Genomic DNA, 14,739 nt, shown 5'->3' on the forward strand with positions numbered 1-14,739 from the left:
GGCCGGACCAGTCCCGGAGCTGGTCTAAGCAATCGAGTGTTAAGGGCCCTTCTCGAGGGCCCAACAGAGGCAACCCAGGAGCGGTGGAGCATTCTAGTGCCATCAGTTTTTTGTATTAGTTCTAAATCAAATCAGCCTTGATGCCCAAACCCAAACCCAAACCAAAGCAAGCATTTTAACCAATCCTAACCAATCCCACGCCCTCTTCAACCCCCTGACGGGACGCCAGATGCACTCCAACCCAAGTTCACTTGACGAATTCAATTAATTTGACTTTTCACGTAACTGCATGTTACCACCAGATGGCAGACAAATGCGTCCACTAACGAGGACGACGGGTCTAAGTTCAGCAGAATCTAATATAAAACACAACGAAGCCGAACGTCCGTAACGTCCCCACACGTGACCGCGGGGTCTCAAAAACACGTAGAACAAGCAACTCACCATCCGGAAGGCAGTGGCGTCCGTTTCCGTAGAAGCCGGGGCTGCAGTGGCAGCAGTAGCCTGATGGGTAATCGGCGCAGTAGGCGTTCTGGCTGCAGGTCTGCTGAAAACGTTCACACGTCTCCTTGTTCTCGGTGGAGTAGTGAATCACTGCCAGGGGAACACAGAGGAAACACGGTGAGGACGAACCCTGTCCAACCCTCCCTCCCTCCCTCAGACGTGGCACAAATGCGAACCAAAAGTATGTGGACACCTGGAACAAGCCACATGTGAGGTCCAGTGTCCACATACTTTTGACCACAGTGCAGTAAAAGAAGCAGAAGGAGGAGAGGTGTAGACGTGACATGGACGCGCTGGGTGGGAACTGATCTGAGGCTCACCTCCGGACTGGACGTCCACGTCTTCGTCCACGCTGACCACTTCGGCGTCCGGGAGGACGGGATACGCCTCCAGAAGGGTGTGTTCCGGAGCAGGAAGCTGACGCTGGACTATGTCCTCGGAGTAAACCCTCCCGGTTTCAGGGCGGTCGTCGGGCCCCGCCGGAGCAGGGCGGTGGGTAGGAGCTTCAGGACGCGGAGTGACCTCGTCCAGGTCGGCTGGCGGATCCTGACCGGTGTGTTCGGGGATCTCCGGGGCGTCCGGGTTCTGGAAGTCGGGGTCGATGTTGTACTCCTGCTCGTCGTCGAATGCGTCCTCGTCCGGCTCGTACTCTCCCTCAGGGTACTCGGGCGTGGCCCGGAACGCTTCTTGCTTTCTGGGGCGGCGGGGGGTGGGTACGAAGCCCGGGGCCGCGGCCGGAACTACGTTCTCGAGGGGATGCACGCTTCCGACGTGGAAGAGCCAAACGCCGGGAATTCCGGTGTTACCCGTCCTGAAGGGAGACGATAAAAACAAGGTGAATCAAAAGTTTTAGGACAGCGTGACGTTTATTCCCAGCACTGATGCACTGCTGCTTACTGGTACAGGTTCTTGACGGACTGCTCGTTGCTGGTGAGGCTGAAGTGCGGCCCCTCGGTCCGTAAGAAGAACAGGTTGTAGACCTCCCCCCGGGCGAATCCGACTCGGGCCGGCAGCTCGATCTCCACGTTGAAGGTCTCTTTGGGGCGGGCGCCGAAAAAATGCAGCCCGTCCGCCGGGTAGAGGAAGAGGGCGTAGGTGTTCTCCTCGTCGTAGCCCACCACCGCCTGGAACGTGTTCACCTACAAAAAAAATGAGGCCACTTTTTATCACCTGCCAGTGTTGTGCTCACATATGGAGAGACACGCTAAGTCCTGATTTCGCATGATATCAGATTGTCAACGCCGTCCGACCTTCACCTTAACAAACACGCCCAATTATTTTTGGGTCGGGCTTCTGCTCACCTTGTTTACGTTCCTCTAACTGTTCCACATCACACTGTTCATATTAAACAAAGCTTTTTCCAGCTCCTACGTTATTTTAGTGCCACTATGGGACAGAAACCTCGGGATGGAGTTTAACGAGGAAGGCTAAGTACCCTGCACCAGGGCCGAGCCCATATTTGGTTCTTCCCACGGTCTCACTGCAGTACCACTGATTTTACAGGGTTACGTCACTGACCGAACGTGCCGCCGGTGCCCCTTTAAACCGCTTTTTTTGGTCCTGAACGTCTTTCACACCCAGTTAAAAGCGTCTCTGCGGAACACTCAGGTCCTCTCGTTTGAAGTGCTGTAAACACCAGTGTCTCGTCTGGGACGCTTCTTATACAATCGTCTCGTTAAGATCAGAGACGGGACTCTGACGGGCGAGACACACACATCGACTTCAGACTCGACTCGGACTCATTTCAAATGACTCGGACTCGACTCATGACTCGCAAAAAAATGACTCGTAAACAACAAGAGTCCCTAACGTCAGCATGTGTTAACATTAATTACGTGTGACAATTATATATATACAGTATATATATATATATAATTATAATTATTATAAATATTCTGCTCTGTAATAATAATAACGCTCCGGCCGTCTTAACCCACAACACACACAACGTGTAAATGTTCCAGCAGCTTCCGGTGTAGTGATGAAGCGTCGCTCCCTACTCCCTACACAGTCTGAAGTTCACTTCATTTAAACATTCTCGTTACCTTTGGATCAGAATCTCACTTAAAATGGTGGAATACCCTACGTAGTGCACTTCACAGGAACAACAGTTGTGAACGCTCCTACAGAATCGGTGCTAATGGTCGTAAGAACCGCTTTCTGACCCAATCAGAGCTTCTGATTGTAATTGTTAGTAAGAAATGCTGTTATTTGCATTTATTCGGTTTGCGTCACACAGATGACGCGGTAATGAAACGCTCGATCGGCTTTCTAACGACTTCCTGTTTTACTTCACGACCGGGAAAAGTTTGGAGGTTTTTAATTATAAGCACATTTACAAAATAACGGATTCTGTTCCTAATGGGACGCACGCTTATAAATGCAATAGCATCTGGAAGAACAGAAGCTAAGGTAAGCAGCGGTTATGATTGTTTTTGCTGTGTTTGGGATTTTGGCCGCTGTGCCGTGATTTATCGAGCGCTTTTGTTCTGTAATGAAAACAAAACGTATCAGTTGAAGCTTTTAACTGGAACCTTCTTGTTACAGAAATTACATTCATTTACACAATGAGGAGGAAAGTAAAGACACGAAGTAAAACGGCTAAATACACTCGCTAATCTGTTGTTGTTTTTATCTGAACTTACAGATTATTTCTTTATTTCTACGCTACATTTATAATATATGTTTTGTGTAGATTATATTGACTCGTGACTTGACTCGGACTCGTATTTCGTGACTTGTGAACATCTCTGCCACACACTGCTTCTTGGGCTCTTCCAGAGTCCCCAGCAAACTGTATTCTGGGTATTCTCAACCTGCACGGTCCACACACCGGAACTGAAACGGTTCCACGTTTTCTTACTGCCGGTATCTCCGAATTTGCCTCCGTGTGATGATAAACTTATCTTATGTAAAATGTAAAGCATGCGGCCGCTCTCCTGAGAAGTCTTCTCTCACAGGACTGTGAGGTGTGGCTGTCTGTGTATGGGAATTTGTGCCCATTCCGAGCATTCAAACGGGCAATTTGTGCGGCCGGGCGCTGATCGATCAGTTGATGTTCCGGTTGATGCATTCCAGAACTCTTTATAGAGCTCGCTCATGCTGGAACATGAAGGACCTTCCCTAAAGTGTTGTGCCCAAGTTGGAAGCACAGATCATAAAGAAAGCACCAGCTTTGTGTCCGGAGGAAAAGTGCTAAACGCCTCTCGGCTTTGATTACTCGAGCCTGTCCGGCCTTACAGACGTAACACCTCGGTGACCATCCCGAAACGACACCTCCTGCCCCCCCCCCCCCCGGACCCTTCACTGACAATACAATGCATCTGGCTTCCACAGAGCCCCAGGCTGCCTAATTCCACCGCTACCCCCACAACGTCGGCATCGGATTCGTAATTACAAGACCACACCGACTGGAAGGGCTACAGGAACCCAGCACAGGAACACGCCCATAAACCAGACGCTTCAAAGACGGTTACAGATGTTATTGTGACTTATTAAGCACCCACTCGCGGCAGGGCCGAGACGGGTACGGCCGGGGCGCAGGGTCGGACGCTCGACTTGAACCTCCAGTGCTTATTTGTTCGAGGAGTAACACCTCCGTACGACGTCCCGATTCTCACATCCCACTTCCTCGACCACAAACTCGAGAAGGACGTTCCCGAGGGCAGGAATCATGCTGTACCGACGAATAATCAATCCCAGAGGAAGACGAGGGGCGGTCCAGACTCCTCCCCAAGCTTAAGTTTGGCCGAGGAGCGGAAATGAGGCGAAATGCAAAGAACCGCAGGACACGCGCCTCCCAAACATCCCCCAACAACCTCCAGAGCTTCTTCTGTAATCAGAGAACAAATAAGATCCCAACCGAGGGACGTCCAACACTGATAACGACGTCTGCTGGTCTGCTTATCAGTTGCCAAAAATATGAAGACAGCTGTCGGATTTAGCCAAGAATTTGAGCCGTGCGTGACATTCGCGACGCGGCGTCCAACAGGCGACCAGGTAGGAAGACCGGCGTCCAGATAACGGCGCTTCCAACCAAACAAACACCCAACGTGATGGATTACATCAGGACGTCATGACATGAAGATCTTGTCTACGTTCAGAACCACCTTCTGATGAACGTGGCAGACGAGCCAAACCGTACAGACCCTGCAGTTGGGCGACGGTGGTCAGTCATTGGGGTTCTGATCAGGAAAACGAAAGATTGTCTGACTTACTGGACCCCTGAGCAGGAACCCCAATAGTCTCAGCTCTGGAGCACCAAACAAAGCGCCAGCTTCCACAATAAAGTGTGTATACGGACACTATACGGCCAAAAGCATGTAGACACCTGACTAGGGGTTTGTTGGACATCCCATTCCAGAACCAAAAGAGTCAAATGAGGTCACTAGAAGACCTGGCCCACAACCAACATTCCAGTTCGTCCCAAAGACGTATCCTCGGATTGAGGTCAGGTTTTTGTTTGGGTCACTATGTTGACAAAGAACCTTCCCTAAACTGTTTCCACAAACTTGGAAAGGCAATCCGCACCAGTGGTTCTCTTCTGGCAGCCAAGAACCCCAACCAAGGTGAAAAATAAATTCCTGGACCCCACCTAGAGAACATGACGCAACCCACAATCCATGAGGTTCATCAATCTTACGCTTCATTCCTTTTATATCTCATGTGACCCCATGTGGGGTCCTAAAAACAGGGCGGAGACCCGCTGGACGGCGTTCAGCGAGCGCTGTCGGCCGTCCCGAATCAACAAGCTGTCCTGGCGGGGTGAGTGATTACGCTCTTGTTTACGAGCCGCCTCCAGGATGGGAATCCGAGTACGTCCTGGCGAAGAACAGTCGAGCTCTTATCTGAACTAATAAATAACCAGAGATGTTTAACGTCCAGCACAGCTGTGTCTCCAGAGGGCCGAGCCCAGCCCGGGCCCACCCCGCGCCCCCTGCCAGAGAATAGCCCATTCATTCCATCCCGCCGGGTCTGAACAGCCACACACAATCCGCCGTTTCTTACGGCTTCTCCTCATCAGCTGGAGCTGAAACTGGACCCGGGCGGCTCAGCCAAAACCAGAGCTGGGCGTCCGGACGTCCGGCTGAGGAGCTCGGCGTTGCACAACACGGGGGCGAGTCAAAAGTTTACATACACCTCAAAAACATTGCTTGTAGCGTGACATGCATGGCATTAAAAACGTCAAGGTGCTTTTGTAGGTTTGCATTACATTTATAGGACGTTGGTGGGCGTGTTTGTGAGTGTACAGTTTTTTACCTAAATCTTCACTCTTTTTGATATATGTCACGTATCGGCAGAAGTATGTGCCCTGTTTTACTTTGTGAAATGAAGCCAATAAAGTATAAATCAGAAAAAATAAATACATAAATCACAATGTCAAAGGTTCATACGCTCTACTAAATCTACCAAGTGGAGCGACCAAGGATCCAGCCAAGGTTTGTACCCACAATAAACTCCAACACGATCGTGTGTATGTAAACTTCTGATCTGCGTGTTTCACCCTTTAATAAAATCATTAATTAAATAAATCCATGAAATGACGTTTATTAAGAACCGTTTCGCTCCTCCTGCCTGGTCAGATAAGGAACCCAGAGCTCTCGATCTCAACTCCTGAACAAGACTCGTCTTTCAAACACGCCCGACCAGGCGTGAGATCTCGATTCGGTCCCCCCCCGACGACTCGTTCACATTCCGGCGCGAGAGGAGCCGATAATCCCTCGCTAACAGATCGAGAGAGAGAGAGCGAGAGAAATGAGAGAGAGAGAACATGCCAGCCGCCGGGCCCCGCTCGTTCCCACCGTTTTCCTCCTGCAGAAGTGCGGGGGGAAATTAGAGGGTCCGGGGATTTTTTTGGGGACAGATTAGTAGTTAGTGGAGAGCAAGTATGTGAGCACAGGTGCCCCGTGGGCCTAAAATTAGAGCCTGGGAGAGATGACTATTAACCTGCGGCGCTGAGGGGTCAGGACCGAACCCAGAGCTTCAGGGGTGGAAGTTCCCACCCAGCTGGGGTCCATCTAATCCCAAACGAATAAACACAATCAGTATGTGGAACTAAATTAAAAAAATAGAAGGGTGTCCTAATACTTTCAAACCACGTGTGTACATCCAATCTGGCAATCCAAATTGGGCACTGAGGGTTCTCTCTTACCCGTGCGGGTGATTCGGCGTGGCGCGTGGCCTCCTCGTAGGCCCCCACGTTCTCCCAGGTGGTGATGATGGCGCGCGTCGGGGTGAACTGCGTCCCCGCGAACCCTCTCCGGACCACGTCGGCGATGCGGTTCAGCACGCCGGGAGACTCGGTCTGCCGGTAGTAGATGGCGCCTCGTCCGTTACTGGTGTCGATGTCGGCGAGGAAGGGCGCGATGACCGGGAACTCGGTGGGAAAGCCGTCGTCCACGTACTGCTTTTCCATGGGGAGGTCCTGCAGCGAGATGATGCCATTGGTGGCCACCTGGAACGACAGGAGAAATTAGGGTCAATCTGGAAGAGCTAATCCACCTACTGGCATGTAATCTGGAGATACACTTATCAAAAGTCATCATTTCCTCCTCGTTGGAAGTCTCATTCCAAACCTTAGGCATTAACATATATACGTCTGCCCCCCCCCCCCCCCCCCCCACAACCACCACATTAGTTTTGCAGCTATAACAGTCTGTACTCTCCTGGGTGAAGATTTTGGAGTGTGTCTGTGGGAATTTCTGTCAGACTAGAAAGCCTGGAAGCCAACTGATGCTCTTGTTGTTCCTAAAGGTGTTCAGCACGATTGATCTCTGATTTATGTTCAGGCCACATGCTTGTATGTATAGTGTACATGCATATACACTACATGGCCAAAAGTATCTGGACACCTGACCATGAGCTTGTCGGACACCCCCCAACACTTTGGAGTGTGTCTGTGTATGGGAATTTGTGCCCGTTCAGCCAGAAGACAGAGTTTGTACAGCTGGGCACCGATGCTTATGTTCCAGTTTCATTATTACTGTGTACATGTATACATGTAATAAAATCTACTTTTATACTTTTTTCACCAGGATATTTCTGGAGACTCCACAGTTATAAAAAAGTGCTTTTTATTTTTGTTAATACAGTAAAAAGTCAAATAAAAGCTGCTTGGTGCTTATTGAAGAGAAACGTGAGCAGTTTGAGTTCAACTCCATCAACTCATTAATATACATAAATCTGCCATCCCCCCACCCTTCCCCACCTTAGTGTTGCAGCTATAACAGTCTGTACTCTCCTGGTTGAAGATCTTGGAGTGTGTAATACTCCCTACTTAGAGGGTTTAATTCGGTTTGGAACACGACCCGAAGTTTAATTCGTGAATGCAGTTGATGGAGCTTAATTAGTTTTATCATCTACTGCAATGTATACGGGTGCATTTACACATACGTGGGTTTCCCACGGGAGCTCCGGTTTCCTCCCACAGTGCAAGTGAGATGAACTGGAGCCTAAACTGTCCATGACTGTGTTTGACGTTAAAACTTGTTAATTGATGAATCTTGTGTAACGAGTAACTACATAAACAAACATAAACAAACTATAGTATATAAAATAGCAGGTACATCACAGGTCCTCACGGGTTCTCACACAAAACAGTCGTGGTTTTTACCTGTTTAATATATTTAATTAATAGATTTTAAAGCATAAAGTGCGAATATTATGAGATGAGATATTTTAACATCTAACTCTCAAGTCTAAACACTGGGAGCTTAATACAGGATTAAAACTGACCACTGAAGTTCACTGTAACCTAAAGAAATGTCCATGTACAGTCCAGTCTACTGACCAAACACACATGCACTAAAATCAATCACTATAGGAAGAGAAGAATGAACCATCAGTTGTACTCACGTATAAGTTGGTGAAGCTGGTCTCGAAGAAGCGCATGGGTTTGGTCAGTGCCATCACCTTGGACGTCTCATCATCTCCCTCCTGCAGGGTCTGGTCTCCATTCAGGGTTCCATAAGGGAAGAGTTCTGACCTCTCTATGGCCTGGAGCTCGGACACTATGGAGCAGAGCTGTAATAACAGCAGCACAGGTTTGTTCCACATGGTTCAAGTGTATCAGGAACGGTTCCACATGGAGACCTCAGCACTGCAGGAACTCTGTATGAGTGAACGAGTAAATGACCGAGATGCAGATAAAACTATAGGAATTTGAGCTCGTCGTGGTTGCCAGATTGGTGGGATTTCCATCACACTGGGCTGGGCTGAAGGCGGACCAAGAGGAGCGTTTAGATAATTGGTGGTGCTCAAGTTCTCTCTCGGCTGGGCTACAGTGGACTTGAAATGTGACCAAAATCACGAAATCCAGTCAAACTTGCATAAATGTATAGAAAGAACAGGTCTACAGCATTTATTTATGTTATATTTTACTCAAGTGAAGGTTGAGAACCACCATATACCTGCTGTAGCACATAAGAGTTTTGTTCTGTAGCATATTTGATACATCTGGATTTTTAGTTTGCTTGGTATTTTTCCAAACAAAAACATACAGAACGTTTAACCACATACACTCTGAGTTTCCCTTAAATTGGGATAATTGAGATCTCAAAAAAATCCTCCAAAACCTTGCAAGTGTCCAAAGTTCAAGTGTCCAGCAATGACCATCCCACCAATGGGACTGCTATGGTGGACGAGGGATATTTCACTTCGTTTGCATTGTTGTATGGTAGACATCAGTCTAGCATCTCGGTCAAATGGTCAGCGCCAACCTTTCTCATATCCGGGGCACACTAGAGGTTGGCATTTGTCACGGAGGTGTTCCTCTGGCATCTGGAGAAGATCCTGGTCTGGTCAGTGTCCAATGAAGCTACTTTTATCCTTCTCTTTTGGGGAGTCGAGGTATGGAACACTGTGACCTTAATACTATCTAGCATTAGGACCCTAAAGTGGCCAACGATCGCTGGTCAAGGATCTCTTGCTCTACAGGACATTGTGGGTCTAATTTATGAGTCTGTATCTTCTGAAGAGCCAAGCCTTCTGTCAAGAGTCAAATTTTGGGATAACTAAAAAAGGTAGTTAAAGAATTGGACTAGTGATCAGAAGGTTGCCGGTTCAGTCCCTACTTAATTTGTTGAGGCTACAACCAAATGGTCTCTGTTGGTCCCCTGAGCAAAGGTTCTTAACCCTCAAATCAGCTCAAGTGTAGAAATGTGCGCATCAAAACCTTGTGATGATTTAGACAATCTGGCAACCCAGATGAAATAGGCAGGCTTTTACGTTACCAGGCTCTGATTGGCTGAGACATTCTTCCGAAGACCATATTTGGCAACAGTCTGTTGTTCAACCTTTCTGCTCCCTGTTCCCAGCTGACCTCTTGGTCCTTCTCATGAACATTTCCACTCAAGCTTCTTGGTCCATAAAGGGAAGCAGAACTTTACAGGTCCAGTCCTGGAGGCTCCACAGCCACATAGGCTCCACATATTTTACCTGCTACCAAGACACCTGATCCAGGTGATCCAACGTTCAGGAGACGTTTGGTTCCTCACCTAAGCTGGATCAGGTGTTGGTAGCAGGAGAAGTTCTGCAGGGCAGTGGAGCTTCTAGGAGAATTTCTATTTAGCTTCTCCCTGATCAGGGTCACCCTGGGTCCAGAGCCTGGAAACACTAGGCAGAGTGGCGGTTCATCACATGGTGGTGGTTCATGACACTTCACACGCTGCTCAGGGCGTTTTGGGGAGGATCTGACGCTTCACTTATCAGAAAGCAGATGTGAGGATCAAGCCACGGTCCTTACAGCTGTAAATCTATGGAGCACCATATGGTCAAAAGAATGTGGACACCTCACCGGGAGCTTGTTGGACTTTTCATTTTAAAACCATTGGCACCAGTGGTGTCAAAGTTTTTTCACAGGATTTCCATGCAGTTAAATGTTAGTCTGGCTCACAATTAGCATTCCAATTCATCCCAAACGTGTTTAGTAGGGTTGAAAACTCTGTCTGGATCTCTGAGGTTTCTCTACACCAACCTGCCCACCCCATGTCTTGATGGACCTTGCTTTATACACACTGGTACACTCCTCACATACATTTTATTATATATTATGAATTAATCTTGCTGATTCTTGGTGGTAGAGGTCACAGTTCTCCTGATGTGCACATATGCCGCCCCCTTTATTTAGGAGACGTGTATTGGCCCACAGATGCAAACTCAATTAACCGAGAGATGAGAAGTTCACACCTTGTTGTGGCAGGATCACTCCATGCTTATGAAGATTCACACCTAGTGAGAATGAACTAACACTGTGTATGTGCATGTTAAAACGTCTGCTACTGATAAACAGTATAATCACTAATACCAGAACAGTGGAGTGGTTTCTTCTGGGTTTAATACACGTGGGCTGACAGCAGGGCTTCTCCACCGCCGGGCCGTGAACCATAACCGAGCCACAAATCACCTTCTAGTGCTGTACATGTAAATGTATGTATGTGTATGTATGTGTAGGGGCCCCTGGACCTGCAAAGCCTCACTGAGACACAGAACAAACCTCCTGTCATATAATTACATTTATTTATTATTTACATCAACCGCTTCATCCTGGTCAGGGTCCCACAGGTCCGGTTCAACAGAGAAACTCTGGACAAGGCGCCAATCTATTTCAGGGCTTTAACCACACCCGTTCTGACACAGTAAATAATGTCTGTGTAGATGTTTGGCTGGCTGATAGCAAAGCTGAGATTTGAACCCAGATCTCAGTGGTTGTGGGTAAGCATAATTGACCGCTGTGCCTCTTGAGCGCCATATAATTTCAGTCTTAAGCAAAGGTTTGGATGATAATAATAATAATAATAATAATTATAATAATAATAATAATAATAATAATAAAAGGTATAATATTAATATAATAATAATAATAAAGTTTAATAATAATAATAATAAAGTTTATTAATAATAATGATAATAATAATAAAGTATAATAATAATAATAATAAAGTATAATAATAATAAAGTTTATTAATATTAATAATAAAGTATAATAATATTAATAATAAAGTATAATAATAATAATAATAAAGTATAATAGTAATAATAATAATAATAATAAAGTTTACTAATATTAATAATAATAATATAATAATAACGATGATAAAGTAATGATAACGATAATAAAGTAAATCTATAATAATAATAATAATAATAAAGTATATCAAAAATGTAATAATAACAATAATAATATAAACATTAATAATAACACAAATGACGATAATAATAATAACAATAATAAAGTAAATCTGTTATAATAATAATAATAATAATAATAATAATAATAATAATCTTGTGCTTGTGCTGCCACCATGTGGTTCATTTATGTCACATAATAAACGTTCCCCTCATTTTCCTCTTGTAATTAAAAAGTCACAATTATGTAATAAAGGCGAAAACACAAAATTCCTCTCACTCTCTCACCTGTAATAAATCGATTACTGAAAGGAAATGACATGCTTCCAGGTTTGCATAAACAGTTTAGGGACGGGCCATTGCTGTTCGAGCAGGTCTGGGAAGTGGTACACATTACATTTGTCCATGCAGTGAAAATTACCCAGGCTGCTGTTTGTTTATCAGAATGCAGAACTGAGAACAGTATCCTGTCTCATCCAGCCCTCAGAACCATGCACTCATGGGAGAAGTGTGAGTAGCAGATATCACATTCTGTTCTGCTGTTACATATACAGTATATCACACACTCACTAACATGTACAGTGTATCACAAAAGTGAGTACACCTCTCACATTTCTGCAAATATTTCATTATATCTTTTCATGGGTCAACACTATAGACATGAAACTTGGATATAACTTAGAGTAGTCAGTGTACAGCTTGTATAGCAGTGTAGATTTACTGTCTTCTGAAAATAACTCAACACACAGCCATTAATGTCTAAATAGCTGCAACATAAGTGAGTACACCCCACAGTGAACATGTCCAAATTGTGCCCAAAGTGTCAATATTTTGTGTGACCACCATTATTATCCAGCACTGCCTTAACCCTTCTGGGCATGGAATTCACCAGAGCTGCACAGGTTGCTACTGGAATCCTCTTCCACTCCTCCATGATGACATCACGGAGCTGGTGGATGTTAGACACCTTGAACTCCTCCACCTTCCACTTGAGGATGCGCCACAGGTGCTCAATTGGGTTTAGTCCATCACCTTTACCTTCAGCTTCCTCAGCAAGGCAGTTGTCATCTTGGAGGTTGTGTTTGGGGTCGTTATCCTGTTGGAAAACTGCCATGAGGCCCAGTTTTCGAAGGGAGGGGATCATGCTCTGTTTCAGAATGTCACAGTACATGTTGGAATTCATGTTTCCCTCAATGAACTGCAGCTCCCCAGTGCCAGCAACACTCATGCAGCCCAAGACCATGATGCTACCACCACCATGCTTGACTGTAGGCAAGATACAGTTGTCTTGGTACTTCTCACCAGGGCGCCGCCACACATGCTGGACACCATCTGAGCCAAACGAGTTTATCTTGGTCTCGTCACACCACAGGGCATTCCAGTAATCCATGTTCTTGGACTGCTTGTCTTCAGCAAACTGTTTGCGGGCTTTCTTGTGTGTCAGCTTCCTTCTGGGATGACGACCATGCAGACCGAGTTGATGCAGTGTGCGGCGTATGGTCTGAGCACTGACAGGCTGACCTCCCACGTCTTCAACCTCTGCAGCAATGCTGGCAGCACTCATGTGTCTATTTTTTAAAGCCAACCTCTGGATATGACGCCGAACACGTGGACTCAACTTCTTTGGTCGACCCTGGCGAAGCCTGTTCCGAGTGGAACCTGTCCTGGAAAACCGCTTTATGACCTTGGCCACCATGCTGTAGCTCAGTTTCAGGGTGTTAGCAATCTTCTTATAGCCCAGGCCATCTTTGTGGAGAGCAACAATTCTATTTCTCACATCCTCAGAGAGTTCTTTGCCATGAGGTGCCATGTTGAATATCCAGTGGCCAGTATGAGAGAATTGTACCCAAAACACCAAATTTAACAGCCCTGCTCCCCATTTACACCTGGGACCTTGACACATGACACCAGGGAGGGACAACGACACATTTGGGCACAATTTGGACATGTTCACTGTGGGGTGTACTCACTTATGTTGCAGCTATTTAGACATTAATGGCTGTGTGTTGAGTTATTTTCAGAAGACAGTAAATCTACACTGCTATACAAGTTTTACACTGACTACTCTAAGTTATATCCAAGTTTCATGTCTATAGTGTTGTGCCATGAAAAGATATAATGAAATATTTGCAGAAATGTGAGGGGTGTACTCACTTTTGTGATACACTGTAGCTTCATCTTAACACAAACGTTCTACACTGGTTAGAAATTCCTTGACTCGTCCTCTCCAGTTACATTTGTGTATGTTTATTAGACTGACCACTGACTAGATCTGGCTTGATAATGTGCTCTCAGTGTGGGAACCAGGACTGCTGGACATCATCGCCTCTGGAGGTTAAGTATGGCATTCAGAGAGATAATGAGAGCAAACAGGGCTCAGGCTGGAGAGATGAAATGTGAGCCAGCAGGACAGAGGAGGACTGAACAGAGGAAGTACATACTTGAGGAATTCACTGGAGCTTCATTAGACTCTCAGATTCTCACTGAAACTAGTTTACAGAATGTGAATCTCTTCCAAGATGGAAACAGTCAAGTACTGTGTAATATTTATAACCATGAAATATAACCAGACAGCTGTTAGAAAAGCGATAACCATAATCAGTGGGTGATTTTTTGCTGCTTAACCATCCTCCTCACTGTGCACGGTGGCTAAATAAACCTAAAGATTAAATCTGTAAAGCTTTAAAATGGAGCAGAAATTCTGAGGTGCAGTTAAAGTGACTCACCGCTAGGAGGCAGCAATACAACAGCAAAAAGTCTTAGATCGTGGCTCCACATGGAACCTAGTGGTGACACCGAAGTTCTTTTAAAACGTTATAATTTATTATAAACAACATAGTTATTCAGAATAATACATTCTGAATAACATATCCAGCCACTATTTCACGTTTTGATAATTCGGGTACATACTGTTTAAACTGGCAGTTAAAAAAAGAATAGAAAATATCCAACAGCGTTCCAACTCATACCACCAATTTAAAACAGTTAAGGTTGTTTATTTATTAAAAGATTCCTTTCTGCTTCTTATATTGGACCCCTGTGGATCAGGATGCCACTGAAGGGACCATGGAAATCAAAGACAAGTGAAGACAAATGCTGCACAAACAAAGT

The 14,739-nt window shown here is 45.8% G+C and overlaps 1 protein-coding gene across 1 annotated transcript in view; it reads right to left on the minus strand.

Moving 5' to 3' along the window:
* nid2a (nidogen 2a (osteonidogen)) overlaps positions 1 to 8,559 on the minus strand; it is a 36,333-nt gene extending 27,774 nt beyond the window's left edge. Inside the window, exons 1-5 of the mRNA XM_063007700.1 lie at positions 8,359 to 8,559; positions 6,656 to 6,958; positions 1,402 to 1,643; positions 825 to 1,315; positions 445 to 594 (exon numbers count right to left, since the gene is read on the minus strand). Of these exons, the coding sequence (XP_062863770.1) occupies positions 445 to 594; positions 825 to 1,315; positions 1,402 to 1,643; positions 6,656 to 6,958; positions 8,359 to 8,559 (1,387 nt within the window). The remainder of the gene's footprint in view (positions 1 to 444; positions 595 to 824; positions 1,316 to 1,401; positions 1,644 to 6,655; positions 6,959 to 8,358) is intronic.
* Between the last annotated feature and the right edge of the window lie 6,180 nt (positions 8,560 to 14,739).

The sequence above is a fragment of the Trichomycterus rosablanca genome, chromosome 13 (genome assembly GCF_030014385.1).
Source record: "Trichomycterus rosablanca isolate fTriRos1 chromosome 13, fTriRos1.hap1, whole genome shotgun sequence".
Taxonomy (NCBI): domain Eukaryota; kingdom Metazoa; phylum Chordata; class Actinopteri; order Siluriformes; family Trichomycteridae; genus Trichomycterus; species Trichomycterus rosablanca.